Source organism: Musa acuminata, unplaced genomic scaffold (assembly GCF_036884655.1).
Source record: "Musa acuminata AAA Group cultivar baxijiao unplaced genomic scaffold, Cavendish_Baxijiao_AAA HiC_scaffold_1138, whole genome shotgun sequence".
Taxonomy (NCBI): domain Eukaryota; kingdom Viridiplantae; phylum Streptophyta; class Magnoliopsida; order Zingiberales; family Musaceae; genus Musa; species Musa acuminata.
The window spans coordinates 2264648-2284770 of NW_027021350.1; the positions used below are offsets into that span (position 1 = coordinate 2264648).

The 20123-nt window shown below is 47.3% G+C and overlaps 2 protein-coding genes, 1 non-coding gene and 1 pseudogene across 3 annotated transcripts; all 4 read left to right on the forward strand.

Annotated features, from left to right (window-relative positions):
- The first annotated feature begins 2376 nt into the window (after positions 1-2376).
- LOC135671118 (serine carboxypeptidase-like 27) lies at positions 2377-5277 on the forward strand. Its single transcript, XM_065179066.1, has 9 exons — positions 2377-2855; positions 2960-3055; positions 3134-3226; positions 3327-3412; positions 3579-3842; positions 3939-4066; positions 4141-4236; positions 4656-4761; positions 4867-5277. The coding sequence occupies exons 1-9, from the start codon at positions 2447-2449 to the stop codon at positions 5011-5013; spliced, it is 1425 nt and encodes a 474-aa protein (XP_065035138.1). The 5' UTR covers positions 2377-2446; the 3' UTR covers positions 5014-5277.
- Positions 5278-6998: 1721 nt separating this feature from the next.
- LOC135671137 (uncharacterized) lies at positions 6999-7982 on the forward strand. Its single transcript, XM_065179089.1, has 2 exons — positions 6999-7267; positions 7475-7982. The coding sequence occupies exons 1-2, from the start codon at positions 6999-7001 to the stop codon at positions 7980-7982; spliced, it is 777 nt and encodes a 258-aa protein (XP_065035161.1).
- A 6141-nt stretch (positions 7983-14123) lies between these two features.
- LOC135671138 (uncharacterized) lies at positions 14124-17242 on the forward strand (annotated as a pseudogene).
- Positions 17243-19398: 2156 nt separating this feature from the next.
- On the forward strand, positions 19399-19470 carry TRNAH-GUG (transfer RNA histidin (anticodon GUG)). The gene has a single exon. It is a non-coding gene; the product is annotated as a tRNA-His (tRNA).
- The last annotated feature ends 653 nt before the right edge of the window (positions 19471-20123 follow it).

Below are 20123 nucleotides of genomic sequence, written 5' to 3' on the forward strand. Positions count from 1 at the left end.
ATATTGTTAATGATAATCACTAGGGAGCAAACTAATTATTTTATAAAAACAAATAAATAAAATTTATCACATACTTGAGCATCCTAATCAATGAAAAAAAAGATAAAATCAAGCCAACAAATATGCTACATCAACTCCTATATTCCAACTACTGAAGAGAAAGATCACTTACAGTTATTACGGTTATGAAAGATGATAATAAAAGACAAACAAGAGTGCGATAAATAAGAGTGCGATAAATAAGATTTGGCTTTTCTCTTTTTTAAATATGTAACATAAAAGTCTTTAACTTCAACATAAGAGAGGGATCACATTATGAATATCTCTCAACATCAAGACGAATACAAGTAAAAAATTTTAATGTAAATTAAATCAAAACCAAATTAGACTGATAAATCCTAGCCAGCCACCATCGTCATACCTTATTAACATCCCTGCCCTCAAAAAAAGGTTGTAATGATAGGGACAATACAAATTTTTCCTCAAAATTAATTAAAATAAACTACTTGGTGCTGATATTGCAATGAGCTTAGTGTCTTTAAATACTTAAACTTCACTTAATAAGATGGTTTCATGTAAAGAATATTCTTTTGATCTATATTTCAACTATCATATATATAATATTGATATCTACATTCGTTGTTATGGATCGTACAGTATATCTTGATTATTCATGAGAGTTTCTAGAGATTACCTAGATCTCTAATCGTGATTATATATAATCACTTTCATATAAGAGAGTCTCTATCTATCAAGGATGTGTACAGAGTCGTATCTCATGAAAAACATCGTTTCATATCTCTTTTAGGGATATACGCTTCATATACCTTTACATATAAGTAATAAACAATCATCATAAAATTAATGGTTAGAGTTAAGCTCTATTTATGTATTAATATATTTTTTACTCTTTATTTTTTAATATGCTCCTTGGCCTGGGGTTCTAACTAGGTTAACGTATCCCCTTAATGATATTAAGATTATAGTTCTCTTATTTGTGTCTTTGTTAAAACTATCATGACATATTATATAGTCATATAATTTTTTTTAATTTATAAAATATATAATTTATTTTATGTTTGACATGAATCATGTGAACAAATAATTGTAATACATAACAATGTCATCAAGAAGCATGCCAAAATATTTACAAATTATCACACTGAAATGATGATAAGTAATTACATATAATAAATAAATTCATAAATATAAACATGATATTGTTCGCACTACATTTCTTAAGAAATTTGAAATGTTCCCACATTTGTAAGAAAATTTAGCAGTAACATATTGTAAGATATACTTTACTAATATGCATAACATTATTTTATATATGCATCACATAATATTTTATCATACAGATTTTCCATAAAAGTATATTGTAACATTAATAACATTATAATTTTGTTTCTATGTACCATAGACTTCCACATTTCAAATTATTATTTGCAGATTAAGCTTTATTTATTTCTATATATTAGACAATCTTTATAAGTTTATCCATCCATGTACATGTGTATACTGCTTACTTATATTAAATGCATAAGAAATGAAATGAATCTAGTAACTTATTCAAGCAAAACAAAAAAATATACATGTAGCTTTTGATTTAAGATTCATTATAAGTTATAGTAACTCATGTAAGGCTATTCATCTTATAAAGGAATAGTGTTTCAATTGTACATTTTAAATTTAGTTTACTACTAGAAGCTTCCAAATATAAACAAATGTATAGTGCATTATAATTAAATTTCATGATCTTTATTTTGCACCTATAATAAGAAATCTTTACAAAGAAGAAACAATAATCATGCTTGGAAGTGATTAAAAAATAATGAGAATGCTCACACTTTATCATAATATAAAATATTGAGTCATGTCTAAGAAAACTAAAAACATGATTCAATATGTCAATATCAACCATGATGCATTTTAATGTCATCATCAACTACCTAAAAGCTATGTGCATGACACAATCATGAATTTTACGAGTTCACTGCTAATGTAATTCTATAGGGGTAAAACTCTATCGTAGCATATCTAACTAACGATCTACTACGATTCCTCCTTTAGATTATATGAACTCCAAATTAGATTATCTCAAAATCTTTTGATCTAACATCATTTTATCCTAAAATGAACACAGAATAAGATTGGATTTGTCTTTTCTATTGGTTATGAGAGAAGTTTGAAGTCAATGAGATGAAATCTGCCTCCAAAATATCACCGTACTGTTCGGATTTAACGGCGATGAAATCTTTCTTGCTACATCAGTAGCCAACCATACAATAATAATACAATGTCTCTGGCAGCCTTCTTCCGTGGGCCCCACCCTTCTCCTTTCGTTTCAGTATATACTCCCCTCCCTCTCTCTCTCTCTCTCTCTCCCTCTCGCGACAGCCAAACCAATCAACGAGAGAGAGAGGGAGAGCGAGGAAAAAGGCCAATGAGGTTCTCTTCCCTGTCCTTGCTTGCTCGCTCCTCGGGCTCTTCCTCTTCCTCCTCTCGGATATGCTTGCTGCTGCTGGTGGCGGGCTTAGCAGCGGTAGCGGCGGCTTCTTGCTCGCCAGCGGAGCAGCAGGAACAGGACAGGGTGGCCCGCCTTCCCGGCCAGCCCCGCGTTGACTTCGCCCAGTACTCCGGCTACGTCACCGTCGACGCCCGCGCCGGCCGCGCTCTCTTCTACTGGCTCGTGGAGGCGCCGCCTTCCGCTCAGCCCGCGCCCCTCGTCCTCTGGCTCAACGGCGGCCCCGGGTGCTCCTCCATCGCCTACGGCGCATCCGAGGAACTCGGCCCCTTCCGGATCGATTCCGACGGGAAGACCCTCTACCTGAATCCCTACGCTTGGAACACCGGTGGCTTCTCCCTCAAAGATTCGACTTTTATGCATCTTCGTGGTGTGTGTGCTCGTAAAAATCCTTCCTTTACCAACTTTTCCGATTGAATTTGGTGTCGGCAGTGGCGAACGTGCTGTTCTTGGACTCGCCTGCAGGCGTTGGCTTCTCGTACACTAATACTTCGTCTGATCTCCACACTTCTGGAGACCACAGAACAGGTTAGATTACTAGTTTTCTGTAAGAAAAATTTTTCGGTTTCAAATAATTCTTCTTCTTCTTCTTCTTTCTTCTTCTAGCTGTGGATGCATATAATTTCCTGGTGAAATGGTTCGAGAGGTTTCCTCAGTATAAACATCGCGAATTCTACATAGCTGGAGAGAGCTATGCAGGTCTCATAAGATTAATCACCGGCTTAATTCTTCTGTCATATATTCTTAGTCTCGAATCAATTCATTCACACCCGAATTTGATTCATCCCTTTCGACACAGGGCATTATGTTCCTCAGCTGTCCCAGATTGTGTACAGAAAGAACGTCGGCGTTGAGAATGGGACCATTAATTTCCGGGGATTCCTGGTAAGTTGTGCAACCTTTCTGCAATCAAATTCCTTATCAGTTCGAATTCTGTATCAATCCCTCTTTTGTTCGCATTCTTCTTTATTGGCTCGTTCAACACTAAATCGACTAACGTAAAAGCTCATAAACATACAAGGATTGATGTGTGAATTCTACTCTAAGACAGGTAGGCAATGCAGTGACCGATGATTACCACGATTATGTTGGAACCTTCGAGTACTGGTGGACTCATGGCCTCATCTCGGATGCCACCTACCGAATTCTGAGGGTCCGCTGCGACTACCAAGCCTCCGAACACCCTTCAGATGCATGCGTAAACGCCCTCGACACCGCCGATTCAGAGATGGGGAACATCGACCCTTACAGCATCTACACGCTTCCTTGCAACGATCATCCCCGATCTCTCAAGCGCAATCTAAGGGGTCATTATGTGAGCAATCCGCTCCCGAGTAAACCGCAAATTTGACATCGATTGAATTCCCGTGTTTCATCTTATGCTTCTTGCAATTGTGTCTTCCCAACTCAGCCTTGGATGTCCAGAGCTTACGATCCCTGCACAGAAAGGTATTCCAGGATTTACTACAACCGTGCCGATGTCCAAAGAGCGATGCATGCCAACATTACTGGAATACCATACGGTTGGGATACATGCAGGTTTGTGTTGGAATGACTGTAAATTTACGTGAAAGTTGAGATTCCACTGATCGTTCACCTGAAACGCATGACAGCGATACTATTAGTGAGAACTGGGGAGATTCACCCAAGTCCATGCTTCCTATTTACCGTGAACTCATTGCAGCCGGCCTAAGGATATGGGTTTTCAGGTACATTTGAGGAACTCTGTCTTTTTTTTCTCCCTTATTTTAAATACATAATATCTGAAAACTAAAATCCATTGGTTTTTTACATGATGAAATCTATCACATATGATGAACTTTCACTATAAAGGAAACATGGACTTCTTCTTCATTCATCAAACTGCCTGAAGCAAAAGTAGATATTAAATTTCACTGGAAAATGCTTCCGCAAATGAGATTGAATCAGATGCATGTCACTGAATTGTTCGATTCTGTTCAACCTGTGAAGGATGCCAGCTTCAGATCAACAGATGAACTAATTATATTTCAGTTTCTAGAGACTGCTTCACAACCTCTATAAACAACACATTTGTTTTGATTTGATGATAGAATTTTTGCTAATGTTCATCCTCTGATATCTATGGCTGTGCTGCACTTTGCGACAGTGGTGATACAGATGCTGTAGTCCCCTTAACTGCAACAAGATACTCGATTGATGCTCTCAGATTAAGAACCCTCGAGAAGTGGTACCCATGGTATGACCATGGAAAGGTCAGTCACAAGAATCCTCTCTCTGATGCTACTACTAGTTCACGTTCATGATGAAGCTTATCGGAGAACATTTCGGTGTCTTTTCGTGTTCGATACATCCATTAGGTTGGTGGATGGAGTCAAATCTACAAAGGCCTAACCTATGTGACTGTTACGGGAGCCGGACATGAGGTCCCTCTTCATCGTCCCCGACAAGCTCTGATGCTCTTCGAGCATTTCTTGAAGAACAAGCCCATGCCGGCGCAGCCATAAGAAGGTTGGCCAAAGCAGAAAGCTCAAAGAAAGCAACAAAGAATAAAGATGGAGGGCTGTTTGATTCTTGGTGGATACAATCTTCTTGTTTCGGCTTTCATTTATCTATACATAATTCGATATATTTACGCTGTTATTTTTTATTTTTATTTTAGCAGCCACTATACCATAGCATTAAAGGTTGCTAAGGGCTATGATCAAGCTTTATATGTTGTCTTCAACAGCAAGGAAATAAAGTTACGACACACGCAATTCATCATTAAATTGCCTCCTCAAGTGTTGGTGGTCATATTGATGGTTATTTACTGTAAGTTTCTATGCTAAGTGATAGGGCATATTTTGGCCCTAGATGAATCGTTAACCACGAATCCGACGCCACACGTCGTCAGAACCACAAGGTGTACGCCATATCAGGTTCGGTACCGATATACTGTGTGACTTGACCACCCCGAGAGCTTGGGGCGGTGCCATTTGACGCCGCTCAGACACCCCCAAAGACGTTATCTCGTCAGAAAAGTCATCCCGCCCTTGCGAAAGTCAGTGGCTACACTGAATCGAGGCGCAACCAACCCTCGCACATAGGTATAAAAACCCCTATCCGATACCCGGCCAGGGGAGAGAAAAAAACGAGGGCGGACTGAACTGACTTGCTCGTCGAAGGGGCCAAAGTCGAGAAGCACCCGACGAAGGCCATTTTACAGGGAGGTGGGCACCCCCAAGTGACGGGCGTCTTTACCCTGGAGTCATCATCCGATACGCAGAGGAGGGTGGTCCGTCGACCCAAATCCCAACCAATGCCAGCTTGCACCCCTCTTCCCAAGGGCGTGCCCACGCCGCGAAGAAAAGCTGCCAACCACCCCGGGGATGAGAGGATACAATTCCCCACAAACGACACTCAAGTCGGCAGGTCTTGGAGCGCCAACCCCCACCCACTCACGAGGGCTCAACCGACCCCGCCGGTCCGACCCTCGCCCGAGATGCTCAAGAGGCGCAGCCACCTCATCATCCTACTTATTCCACCAGAAGTTTCCGACATCGGCCCGCGGACCTAACCGTGTTGACTCATCAACCATGGTACTTTTGTTCACTAACATTTTGGCACTAGAAGGAGGGCCATGTCGCTAGAACACCTGGCAGGAGCTTGCCCCGGGAGAGAACTCCCGACCTCCCTCCCTCCCACCAAACCAGAAAGTCAAGCCCTCCCCGGCCCTGCGGACGGGAGGATACCGACTTCGACGCCAAATCGCTACTGGCGTCTGTTCAACGACCCGGGATTGTCGCCCTCGAGGCTTGCCCCGGGGCCCTTGGTCGTGACACTTGAGGCGTTCCTTAGCCTAACCAAGCAAGTGTAGGCTATGGCGGGCATGATGCAGACGCTCGCCCCAATCATCCCTCAAATCGTGCGGTTGGCGACACCCCCGACCGATCTGACCCAGCAACCCCCGAATGGGGAGCAAGTCGGGATCGAAGAAGCCCAAGAGCAAGTGACAGACCCGAGGGGTCCTCCTGGGCAAAACACACCTGCACCCTGCCGAGTCACGCTATCTCATCTTGAGCCTGACACCATATCGTCCGACTCGGTGGACAACTCGCTTAGAGCCCAGCTATCCTGGGTCAACCAACGCCTGGATGCATTCCAGCGCGAGCTTCGAAAATCATAGAGCGAGTCCAGCGAGGGCGCCTCGGGCGGGTCTCCCTTCACTCAGGAAGTACAGGACAAGCCAGTACCCCTCAACTTCAGGCTGCCGACACTGGAAACATATGACAGAGGCTTCGATCCCATGGAGCACGTCTCTATATTTCAGGCCCAGATGGCCCTCTATGGCACCTCCGATGTGCTGATGTGTCGAGCGTTTCCGACCACTCTGAGGGGGCCAGCGCGAACGTGGTTCAGCTGACTACCTCAAACCTCAGTCTCGTCCTTCGACCAGCTCACCAAGAAATTCGAGTAAAACTTCCTCACCAGCACGCGACTCAGGCCTTCCATGGCCACTTTGCTCGCACTATCTCAACGCGAGGATGAGTCGCTCTCTCAGTTCATGGCATGGTTCGCCACCGAGATCCGGGGGTTTTCGGATGCTCAACCCTCTCTAATCTTGCAGGCCTTTTTGATGGGTCTGAAGCCTTCGAGGTTCTTTTGGTCATTGATCGAGAAGCTACCAGCGACCATCTCCGAAATGCTCCAACGCGCCAACCAGTACGTTGTCGCCGAGGCACTAGTGGCGGGGAGGCACGTAGAAGGCAAGAAGCCAAGGTTTGAATTGTCTTGGGGAATGACCTCGGCGGTTTCGACACCTCCCCGCCGTGGGCTCAGCTGATAAGAGCTATCGCTCCCAAGGCCCCCGCCTCTTCCCCTAAATGCATCCCGCACCAAGATCTTCCTCCAAATCAAGGAGACGGGTCTCTTGCAGCAACCTCGTCCTATGAAGGCCGCCCGCATAAATCAATCCAAATATTGTAGGTTCCACCGAGACCACGGTCATGACACAGAGGACTGTCGCGACCTCCGGAATCAAATAGAGGCACTAATCCGGAGAGGCCACCTCGGATGCTACCTCAAATCCCAAGAGGCGACTCCACGCCCTAGGGGACCCACCGAGAGACAGATCGACGTCATTTCTGGCAGGCCAGTAACTAGCGGCAGCATCACGACAACAAGAAAGGCCTACGCCCGCAGCACGATGGAGAAACATCCCCGGCCTGAGCACGAGCCTAAAATCACTTTTGGGGCAAGAGAGGTCGAGCGCTCCCACCATGATGACGCTTTGGTGATCTCCATCCAAATCGCCAATGCTCGAGTTAAGAGGGTGATGGTTGACACCAGGAGTTCCGCCGACATTCTCTACTTCGATATCTTTAAGAGGCTCGACTTGACCGGGGGAGATCTCACCCCTGTGGCATCAGCACTTACAGGGTTCACGGGGGATTCCATCTCCCCATCGGGGAGGAACCGAGAGCGAAAACAATAATGACCACCTTTATGGTAGTCGACCTGCCCTCGGCCTACAATGTCATCCTTGGCCGCCCAACCGTCAACAAGATCAAGGTGGTGGTCTCCACCTACCACAGAACCATCAAGTTCCTGACCTCGGCTAGGGTTGGGGAGGCCCGAAGTGACCCAGGGGAGTCGAGGCGATGCTACCTCACTGCGGTTACTCTCCCAGCAAAGCCGCACCCAACTCCGGTTCCCGACCCCCGTGGAACACCCGTACCACGAGCGACGCTCGAGCCCCTGGTGCCACTTATTGAGGTACCCCTGAAGAGGAGCCGATCCGACCAGAATGTCAAGGTCGGGACTGCACTCCCCGAAGAAGACTAGCTCCACCTTGTTGATTTCCTGGGAAAGAACGTCGACATATTCACATGGTCCCCCAAAGAGATGCCCGAGATTGACCCAGAGATGGCGCAACACCGACTCAACATCAACCTCGAGGCACGGCCGGTAAAGCAAAGGCTAAGAAGGTTCGCCCCCAACCGGCAGAAAGTGATCGGAGATGAGGTTGATCGCCTTATAAAGGCCAGGTCTATCGCCAAGGTTAAATACCCCCGGTGGTTGTCGAATGTAGTCCTCGTTAAGAAGCCTAATAGAAGTTGGAGAATGTGTATTGATTATATCGATCTCAACCAGGCATATCCCAACGACTGCTATCCGCTCCCCATGATAGACCAATTAGTTGACGCCACCGCAGGCCATGAACGCCTTATGTTCCTGGATACGTTCTCGGGCTACAACCAAATCCGGATGGCGACCCAAGACCAAGAAGACACTGCCTTCGTCACCAACCGGAGAGCGTATTGTTACAAGGTGATGCCCTTCGGCCTAAAGAACATTAGCGCAACTTACCAAAGAATGGTCGATAAACCTTTTAAGCACCAACTTGGGAGGAACATGGAGGTATACGTAGACAACATGATTGTAAAGAGCAGGGTTGCAATGACACATTTGGCCGACCTGGCAGAAATGTTTTAAATGCTTAGGCGGTTCAACATGCGTCTGAACCCAACGAAGTGTGTCTTCAAGGTCAGCTCAGGGAAGTTCCTCAGCTTTATCATTCACCAGTGGGGGATAGACACCAACCTAGAGAAGGTATGTGCCATTACCGAGATACACTCCCCTCGCTCGGTCAAAGAGGTACAACGACTAGCCGGGAGGTTGGCAGCGCTTAGCAGGTTCGTGTCGCGTTCAGGCGATAAGTGCCTCCCCTTCTTCCAGGTTCTACGGCGGGCCGACAACTTACTTGGACCCCGGAGTGCGAGGAGGCCTTCGAAAAGCTGAAGGCGTGCCTCGCCCACTTGCCCCAACTCGCCTCACCCGAGCCAAGCGAGACCCTCGGCCTCTACCTGGCGGTCTCAAGCCATCAGCTCGGTGTTAGTTCGAGAGGTACCATCGGCGCAGCAGCCAGTGCATTACATCAGCCATATCCTCGAAGGGCCCGAGACGCGATACTCCCTGATCGAAGCTAGCTCTCGCCCTTATCATGATGGCCCAGAAGTTGCAGCCCTACTTCCAAGCCCACACAATCAAAGTGATCACCGACCAACCACCGCGATAGACCCTTTCCAACTTTAACACATCGGGTCATATGCTCGATGGTCGGTCAAGCTCAGCGAATTCGACATTCAGTACTCCCCCAGGACCGCCATCAAAGCTCAGGTGCTGGCTGATTTCATTTTTGAGCTAGCTCCCGAGGACCAGGCTGTAGGGCGACAAAGCAGCCAGTGCATGTGGACGCTGCACGTAGACAGCTCATCCACTTCCGGGGGGGGCGGGGTCGGGCTTATCCTTAGAGACCCGTCGGGAGAAACCCATGAAAGATCACTCCAATTGTAATTTCGACCCACTAACAACGAAGCCGAGTACGAGGCACTGCTCCATGGTCTATGCCTCACTCTGGAGTTGCACATAGACGATATTGAAGTCTTCAATGACTCCCAATTGGTGATGGGGCATGTCAATAGGAGCTGCGAAGCCCGAGACCCAACGATGGTGTCATACCTAATGGAGGTAAAGTGACTCGCCCACCAATTTAACCGCCTTTCAGTCGCCAGAATACCTCGGGCACGGAACGAGCGGGCCGATGCGTTGGGCAGATCGACCTCCACCCGCATCCCTAGGTTGGCCCCAACCACTGAGTCCGTGGCAACCCCGACAATAATGACTCACGAGGTCGCCAAAATGAATCTACCACCGAATTGGATAGAGGATATCCTCCGCTACAAAGCGGGCGGGAAGGAGCTCGACGACTCGACGGCTGCGAGATGGTTAAGGTGAGCTCAAGCTTGGTACTATGTCATCAGTGGAAGGTTGTACCGAAGGGCTTTCTCTTAACCCCTCCTACGCTGCCTCACACCGTCAGAAGCCGAAACCATCCTTGTCGAGCTCCATGAGGGGATTTGCGGGGAGCACATCGATGGACGAACCTTGGCCTTCAAAACCCTCCGGCAAGGGTACTATTAGCCGACCATGCACTAGGATGCCATGTCATACGTGCAGCAGTGCCCGCAATGTCAGTGACATGCCCGACTGCCACACCAGCCGACAATTCCCCTGACTCCGATAGATGTGGCCTGGCCCTTTGCCCAATGGGGGTTCGATCTCCTCGGGCCCTTCCCTCCGGCATCAGGTCAACGACGTTTCCTCATAGTCGGGGTCGACGACTTCACGAAGTGGGTTGAAGCCGAACCCTTGGCCTCCATTACCGAGAAGCATGTCCAGAATTTCACATGGAAAAACATTATCACCCAGTTCGGGATCCCGAAGGCTATCATTGCAAACAACAGGACTCAATTCAACAACACTAAATTCAAGGCCTATTGCCAATCGTACGGAATCTAGTTGAAGTTCAGCTCGGTCGCACACCCCCAAACCAACGGCCGGACCGAAATGATGAATCGAGCAATTCTGGAAGGCCTCAAGAGGAGAATCTCAGGCGCGCATGGTGCCTGGGTGGATGAGCTCCCTAGCGTCCTGTGGGTAATGCGAACAACTCCCAAAATCGCCTCGGGGGAGTCCCGTTCAGCCTGGCATTCGGGACCGAGGCAGTCCTTCCGCCCGAGATGTTATTCCCGACCTTGCGCACCTCCAACTATGAGCAAGGGCACTCTGAGGAGGGACTGCGGGCTAACCTAGATCTCCTTGAGGAGAGAAGAGCCAGGGCACATCTGTGCGCCTTGGCATACAAGAAGGCGACCACTCGGATATACAACCGAAGGGTCCATCTACGTCTGATCCAGGTTAGAAACCTTATCCTCTGAAGAGCAGAAGTAAGTGACCCGACCCGAGCAAGGGGAAAGCTTGCACCCAACTAGGAAGGCCCCTATCGAGTCTATGACATGGTTTGAGAAGGAACCTACCGACTCAAGACTATGGAGGGAAGTCCCCTGCTGAGAACATGGAATGCTGCGAACCTGAAGAAATTCTACCCTTAAGGGGGAGCTAGTCGGGACACAGAAAAGATATGGGAGCCTACGCATCCACGGTCGGGGAGAAGAGCAAGCCAGAGTTCCAAAATGAAAGTGCTTCTTGATTATAAAGGAGGTACATATAGTGGTCGGGCAACACGGCCCCAAGCCCGACCAGACAAAAAAAAAAAGAAAAAGAAAGAAAACAAAACACAAAAGGAGAGGGGGCGTAGCCCCTAGCTCGGGGGAGGAGTCATCGACCCATCGTCGAAGGGGACATTCGCAGGCATGTCGACATCCTGGTCTGCCAGGTGGTCAACGAACGAGTCCGACTCCAGGTCCAGGTCTGGGTACTTCACCTGGAAACGAGCACAGGCCACCCGATACTCGTACTCGTACGTGACCTGGCCCGACCTCACCAGGCCGCGCTTGAACCCGGCGGATGCTTTATACCCAACGGCCGCTTCCTCGACCCTTCTAGGCAGCCCCAGCCGCTCCTCCTCTAGTGCCTCCTCGGCGGCCTGGGCCGTCGACCTAGTGGCCTCGACGTCCTAGGAGAGAATCAGCAGCTCATCATCTGATGAACGGATGTGTGACCAGCTTTCTTCTAGCTCAGTCTTGAAACGAGCCACCTCCTCACCCAACGCCATGGCGTGCTCTTCGACCGCGGCAAAGGCCTCCGGACCCCCCTTGGCTCGTAGCTCCAGGTTCTCCCACTGGAGGGCGGCGTCAAGCTCCATCTGATGCCCGATCACCCGTCCGGCATCGAGGACCCAGTCGATCAACGCCATTCCGTAGTGTTGGCTCTGCATGAGAATCGTTGTCAGCATCCACAAAGGAAGGAATCGGTAGGAAGGGGAAGCCATCACTTACCCAGATGAGCAACTTGGTCGCCCGCTCTACCAGGACCTCGAAGGCAGAGCTGTAGAGGTCCTTGGCTAGCGAGGGGTGCAGCGCCCCTCGGACGAGCTCCTGGGCGGTTTCTCCATCACCCCAGGGGTAGCTGTCGGCCTTCAGAGTCGACCACCGGGTGGTGTAGGGGGCTCCCGGCTCCCCAACCGGAAGATCAACCATAAGCTGGGCTTGGAACTGCCCGCCCTCAGGCCAAGAGAAGATGCGGCACAGCTCCTGCACTGGCAAGGGGCATGCCAGCCCCCTCTTGGAAGGGTCGCTACCGGACAACCCGGCCGACCCCTTCCCCTTCCTACTCTTCGAGCCCTCCCCCTGGGCAGGGACCCCAGGTGATACCAGGGAGGTGCTCGAGCGAGTGGCCCGGCTTGCTAGTGTCTTCTTAACTGTCGTCTTCATTTTCTTAGGAGGGCGCTCTGATGCCGGTGATGTCGGCGCCCTCTTCGGCGTACCCTCCAGTACGACAATCCCACCTCTGGAGCCCTCCCCATCCTGAGACGGGGGCTCGACGACCTTGGTGCTGGCGGTCTTCTTCATTGATCATAGGTCAACCATTTCTGCAAGAATAGACAACGGTCAGACGACATGGGATGAACGAGTGAGTCATTATATACGAATAGCCATACCCCTGATGGTGGGGCTCAGCTCAGCTCCAACCATCCACTCCTCAATCATCTCTTTAATTACCTGAGAAGAGGATAGGATACCCTTTAGACGATCCACCATCGTTGTGTCACCAGCAGAGAGCGATGGGGGGGCATTATCGATGGACTGAATAGCCCACCCGGTGCTGAAGCCCCACTCTTGATCACAATTGATGTAAAAGAAATGCTTCTTCCAACCTTTGTTGTTGGAGGGCACACCACTAATCTTGAAACTACTATGGGTGGTCAAGTAATATCCGCCTGGTCCCCTCCCCAAGCGGAAGAAAGCTAGAAACAGAGACCGGGATGGTTCGATCCTAGCCCCCCGACGCTCCCAAATGAAAACCATCAAGTAGCGCCAGGAGTTGGGCGACACCTAGGATGGGGAAATCCCCCAGAAGTAAAGACAATCCCTAATGACGGGGTGCACTGGAAACCACAGCTCAACTTCAAGCACCCCCACAGTCAGCCTGAATCCGTCGGGGACCTGGTCATACGACCATTGCCCCGGACGAGGGGTGTGTAGGCCATAGCACTTCGGGATGCGGTAGCGATCCTGGAGCACTCTCAAAATATCCTCGGTCACCACCGAGTCTACATCGTGCCAGGACTTGAGGGCCTCAAGCTCGGTTGAACCCTTTGAGGTCTCTGAAGAGGCGCTACCCGAGGACACACTCACTACCTCATCCTAGGAGCTTGCAGGAGGAGAAGGAGAAGGCGAGGGAGAAGGAGTGGGAGAAGGGGACAAAAACGAAGACAAAGATGAAGACGGAGATGGAGACATCCCGACCTTAGAGTCGCGGGAAAGAAGCCCGATTGCCGAGGTGAGGGATTGAAGCAAAGAGGATGGAGGAGTTGCAAGGAAGGAGTCGAGGCACAGGACGAAGGACTGATCACAAGAGTGATGATAACCGCCCTAGATGGGGACTATAAGATGGGCGTGACCCACGGCGAGGTGGCGATTAGGGCTTCCCAAGGAGAGCAACAGTCGCGACATTTAAGACCCATCACAACCCCTCGGATTCGCCAAATTCGCCCGCCTCAAACTCCCCGCTAGAGGCATCCCATCACCCGAGATCCCCCCACCGAAGGCCGTTCAAAATGAAGTTTCCCGCCATGCCACATGGCGCTCCACCTGGCCCGCCATGTGGCACAATGGCGTTCAGGTATGACTCGCACCCAAGCACGATTCCTGCTCGAGTCACTCCAGATCGCCCCCGACTGGCGACCTATCAGCCCCAAGCACGATTCCTGCTCGGGTCGCTCCAGATCGCCCTCGACTGGCGACCCATCATCCCCAAGCACGATTCCTGCCCTGGTCACTCTAGATCGCCCCCGACTGGTGACTCGTCAACTCCAAGCACGATTCCTACCCGGGTCGATCCAGATCGCCCCCGACTGGTGACCCGTCAGCCCCAAGCACGATTCCTGCCCGGGTCGCTCCAGATCGCTCCTGACTGGTGACCCGTCAGCCCCAAGAACAATTCCTGCCCAAGTCGCTCTAGATCACCCTCGACTGGCGACCCGTCAGCATTCGATATGGAGCCGAGCTCAAAAACTCGGTCCCCATACTCAATACGGAGCCGAGCTCACAAACTCAGTCCCTGGACTCAATACGGAGCCGAGCTCACAAACTTGGTCCCCAGACTCGATTCGGAGCTGAGCTCACAAACTTGGTCCCCAGACTCGATTCGGAGTCGAGCTCCCAAACTCGGTCCCCAGACTCGATATGGAGCCAAGCTCATGCGCTCGGTCCCCAAACTCGATAAAGAGCCGAGCTCACAAACTCGGTCCCCAAACTCGATTCGGAACCGAACTTATTCGGTCCCTAGGTCCAATTCAGAGCCGAATCTACCCACTCGGCCCCCAGATCTAGCTCCTATCCGAGTCACGCTAAATCGCTCTCAATTTGTGACCCGTCAGCACCAAAACCCGAGCTCGGATGTAGTCACTTGGCCCACAGGCCCAACTCCAATGCCCGAGCCACACCTCGCAGCCAATCTAACGCCCGGATCGCATCCCGCTCAATCCGATACCCAAACCGATGACCTAATCCGTTATCCAAATCACCCCACAACAACCTCGACTCGCCGGCATCAATGTTTTGATTTCACTTCGTCAGACCCCTATCGTTCAATCAACGGGGTTGGTCCTACCTGCATCATGGGGTCATACCCCTCTAAATCACCCCCGATGAGTCAATCCACCTCTCCCACGGAAACACCCAGTATAATCACGTCCCTCAGCCCCAAGCATGCCTCCTGGTCTGTTGGGGGTCTGTCGGCACACCCCGGAGGGGAAGGAGAAGTGATAGGGCATATTTTGGCCCTAGATGAATCACTAGCAATGTCACACGCTGTCAACCATGAATCCGACGCCACACGCTGTCAGAACCACGGGGTGCACGCCACGTTAGGTTCGGTACCGATATACTATGCGACTTGACCACCCCGAGAGCTCGGGGCGGTGCCATCTAACGGCGTTCAAGCACCCCCAAAAATGCCATCTCGTTAGAAAAGTCATCCCACCCTTGTGAAAGTCAGCGGCTACGCCGAACCGAGGCGCAACCAACCCTCGCATGCAGGTATAAAAATCCATGTCCGACACCCGGCCAAGGGGGAGAAAAAAATGAGGGCGGACCGAACTGACTTGCTCGTCGGAGGGGCCAAAGTCGGGAAGCACCCGACGAAGGCCATTTTGCAGGGAGGTGGGCACCCCCGAGCGACGGGCGTCTTCACCCTGGAGTCATCATCCGATATGCAGAGGAGGGTGGTCCGTTAGCCCGAATCCCAACCAACGCCAGCTTACACCCCTCTTCCCAAGGGCGTGCCCACGCTGCGAAGAAAAGCTACCAACCACCCCGGGGACGAGAGGATATAACTCCCTACAAACGACACTCAAGTCGGCAGGTCTTGGAGTGCCAACCCCCACCCACTCACGAGGGCTCAACCGACCCCGTCGGTCCAACCCTCGCCCGAGACGCTCAAGGGGCGCAGCCACCTCATCATCCTACTCATTCCACCATAAGTTTCCGACATTGACTCCCGAACCTAACCATGCTGACTCATTAGCCATGGTACTTTTGTTCACTAACACCAAGCATCTCACATGATGTGTGATAAATTTCTCAAATGTGTCAACTAGAGGTACATATCATTCTTTTTAAACTAAATATCACACTTTGTTGATTTTTTTTGTGGCTTTTGTTTTAGTGAGTCATAGAAAATGAAGAAAAAATAAATCATCTGTTCTATGCTTATTCGATTGATATATGAGCATTTTGGATATATATATATATATATATATATATATATATATATATATATATAATTAATTATTGAGGAAATAAAATATTATATCTTTGTTTATAAAGAAAGCAATTAATAAGAAAATTTAAAATATATTATTATTATTATTATCCTAAAAAATAGTATTAAAATTTATGTTTTAGTATTGGTACGTATATAATTAAATATAAATCAGGTTTGGATATTTTTAATTATATTTATGTACGAGTATGATAGAAAGATAGGTATCAAATTACCAAAATAAATTAAAAGGCGGTCAGCAAAAATGAGATGAGCCACCGCGGGGCAGAAACCCGATTCCCCGAGTCTCCGTGTCTCCGAGTCCCGACTCAGCCGATTCCAACTGATTGCCGTGACGGCCAAGAAGTTCTCCGTCTCGCCAGTGGTATTCCCCTCCTCCGCCGGGAACCCCAACGTTACCCACGAGCGCCAGGCTCCGCCCTTCCAGCGTCCTCGCCCCTCGAAACCCGGCCCCGCCAACACTAGCATCCCCTTCATATCCATGGATATCCTCTCGATCCTGAACCCCCTCCGCGTGAACCCTAGTCTCCACGAGGACGCCGACCTCTCCGGCCCTATCCTCTTCCTCATGGTCTTCGGTCTCTTCCAGCTTCTCGCCGGAAAGTTCCACTTTGGGATCATCTTGGGTTGGTTCATCGTCGCCGCTCTCTACCTCTATGTGGTCTTCAATATGCTCGCCGGACGGAACGGGAACTTGGATTTGTACCGGTGCTCGAGCCTGGTTGGGTACTGCATGCTGCCGATGGTGATGTTCTCGGCAGTGTCGCTTTTTGTGCCCCATGATGGGATTGTGATCTTCGCGATGGCAGCAGTTTTTGTGCTGTGGTCGACGAGGGTTTGCACGGGGCTTCTCGTAGAGTTGGTGGCATGTCGAGACGAACATCGCGGCCTCGTAGCCTACGCTGTCTCGTTTACATGCTCTTTTCGCTGCTCATTATATTCTGATTCGTGGTGACAACTCACAGCCTTTTGGTATTTCTTTCGCTTATCATTTACTTGATGCAGTTTTGTCATATGGTCATTTCTCGTCATATATGATGCAAAGGATAGTAGTAAGACCTTTTAACACAAACGCGGAACGAGATTGGCCTAATTATTTATCTAATTAGACCTCTCTAGAATCCCTATTCTCGTACTTAAAAATTTATATTAAAATTTTTATAATTATGAAAGTAAAACATCTAGTTCTATTTATCCTAATGTCATTGATTTTATCGATAAAAGCATAAAAATGATAGGCAAAAAGATAATTTCAATATCTCGATTATATTTTTGATGGTGACGGACGATAATACTATTGGTGGTCGCAAGTGACTATTGTAGATGAGAAAAGAGAGCGACAGCGAGAGGTGAGGCGATGACATAAATGTCGATTTTCTACATTTGCGTTGGTTTCGCTTGGCAATTATGTCGGTGCCGATACAAATGTAAAGTAGTAAAAGAGTTGCTTGGCATTTGCATCAATGTTAACATAAATGCAGAGTAGCATCGTCTTTCCTCACATCATTGTCGATGCCGATATAGATGTAAAGCTGCACTACTCTACATCTACATCTGCAATGGCATCGATTTAGATGTTGAGCGAGCGACAATGCTCAACATCTATGTCGATGCCACTTTTCATATATGTCGATGTCGATGCAAATGTTGAGCGACCCTTTCGTCGCTCTACATCTATATCGACGTTGATACAGTTGCCGAGCGATACTGACATAGATGTTGAGTGTTGGCATCTATATTTATTGCCTCACGTTTCGTTGTCACTCTTCTTCCTCATCTACAATAGCCACCCGTGACCCTTAGCGACGTCATCATTCGCAACCATCGAAAACGTAACAACAACTACAAAATTGTGAATCTCAATTATTTAAGATCGATTATGAGAGTAAGAGATCAATGACCCCATGAGAATAAAAGTTCAATAACTCTACGAAAGTCCTGCTTCTTTGGTACTATATTGCTTCTATGCTCATGACCCCATTATCCATCACCTCATATATGTTTCTCTTTTTGTATGCTCGGTACATCCGCCCCAATGGCATTGTGGACCTCCTTCGAGTCCACTCCCATTTATAATGCTTAGTTTTGGACAACTAAGTCCATCTGGTTGTATCCTTGCTTCATCACCCGTTTTGACCACCTACTTCAACACCTTTATATTCGCCAAACAATTCTCCTTGATCGATAAAATGATATATTATAATTTTAATCTATAGCCTCCGCTATCATATTATAGGGCTCATACTAATCTATTCTCCTTGCATTGTTGATAGCAATATTCACTTATTCAATTTTGTCATTTAACTTGTCAAGCTTTCTTGAGCGAATATGAGCTCCAGAGCAATCCAACCTTTCAATTGCCTTGATCATATCTCTATATAACCAAGTCTCTAACGGAACTCATTGATACTTGCATTCAAAATTATTCATCAAAGATACACTACCTCATACATTGATGATCAAAGATTTCATTCGATGCAAAATTCAGTACACATACAAAATACCGACCTTTGCGATACCATGATATTTACTTCTTAAATTCATAATCCTTGCTCTCAACAATTCCAAATCATACCTCCATATAACAAAGTTTATCACGGGACTCACTCGAACTAGTTAACGTTAATATCTTCATGATAATGACAATAATAAAAAGGTCATGCGCTAACGTGCCCTAATTTCAGCCATGATATCTTCCTTCCTTCGTGGCATTCAAATTTTAGTCAAGCGGACACATGGTCATCTTTTAATTCTTCAATTCTCTTCAACAATCCCCTGTTCTTAGCTTCAGTTATTTGGATCTGTCAAAACTTAATTATGAACCAACCTAAGTTCGCCATCTCCTTTGTTAGACCGAATTACCTCAAAGACTATGTTTGAATAGTGTTGTGACTTTCATGAGCATAGATTTTTTGGTTGTAAAATATGCGGTATGGAGACCTTAAATTTTCTGTCTTCTACTTGAGGCTAAAGTGCGACCCATTGGGAATAGCAATTAGGGTTCGAAACCAAGAACATCTTTCTGTCAAAACGAGTGTCAAGGGTTCTGTGAAAGTTTAAGTTTCAAAAAGTATAATTTTGGTAGAACGTAATCACATCAAGTGGCTGTAGTTTAGTGGTAAGAATTCTACGTTGTGGCCGTAGAGACCTGGGCTCGAATCCCAGCAGCCACATTTTGAGTCTTTTTGGCACACCGTTTTATTTTATATTCGAGAAATTTTATTTAACATACGTACGTTCTCGAATCTATGTATATATAACGATATATATGGCAGAACAATAGTGTTATATATATATATATATATATATATATATATATATATATATATATATATATATATATTAATTTGGATTTTTCTAAGAGTATCGTAAATTTAAAAAATTCTAACAAAGCACCCAACTCCTATTGATAATAAAATTATTTTGCTCCCACAACTTTAAAAATTTTTTATCCCTAACATACGTACGTTTTATTTTGAGTCTTTTTGGCACACCGTTTTATTTTATATTCGAGAAATTTTATTTAACATACGTACGTTCTCGAATCTATGTATATATAACGATATATATGGCAGAACAATAGTGTTATATATATATATATATATATATATATATATATATATTAATTTGGATTTTTCTAAGAGTATCGTAAATTTAAAAAATTCTAACAAAGCACCCAACTCCTATTGATAATAAAATTATTTTGCTCCCACAACTTTAAAAATTTTTCATCCCTAACCCTAATCATGTCTTCGCCCACACCTAAGAGTATCGTAAATTTAAAAAATTCTAATAAAGCACCCATCTCCGATTGATAACAAAATTA

Coding starts and splice junctions, on each gene's coding strand:
- LOC135671118 (XM_065179066.1), top strand. CDS start 2,447: ATGAGGTTCTCTTCCCTGTCCTTGCTTGCTCGCTCCTCGGGCTCTTCC. Junction 3,413..3,578: donor TTAATTTCCGGGGATTCCTG/GTAAGTTGTGCA, acceptor ACTCTAAGACAG/GTAGGCAATGCAGTGACCGA. Junction 4,762..4,866: donor CATGGTATGACCATGGAAAG/GTCAGTCACAAG, acceptor TACATCCATTAG/GTTGGTGGATGGAGTCAAAT.
- LOC135671137 (XM_065179089.1), top strand. CDS start 6,999: ATGGCCACTTTGCTCGCACTATCTCAACGCGAGGATGAGTCGCTCTCT. Junction 7,268..7,474: donor GTAGAAGGCAAGAAGCCAAG/GTTTGAATTGTC, acceptor CAAATATTGTAG/GTTCCACCGAGACCACGGTC.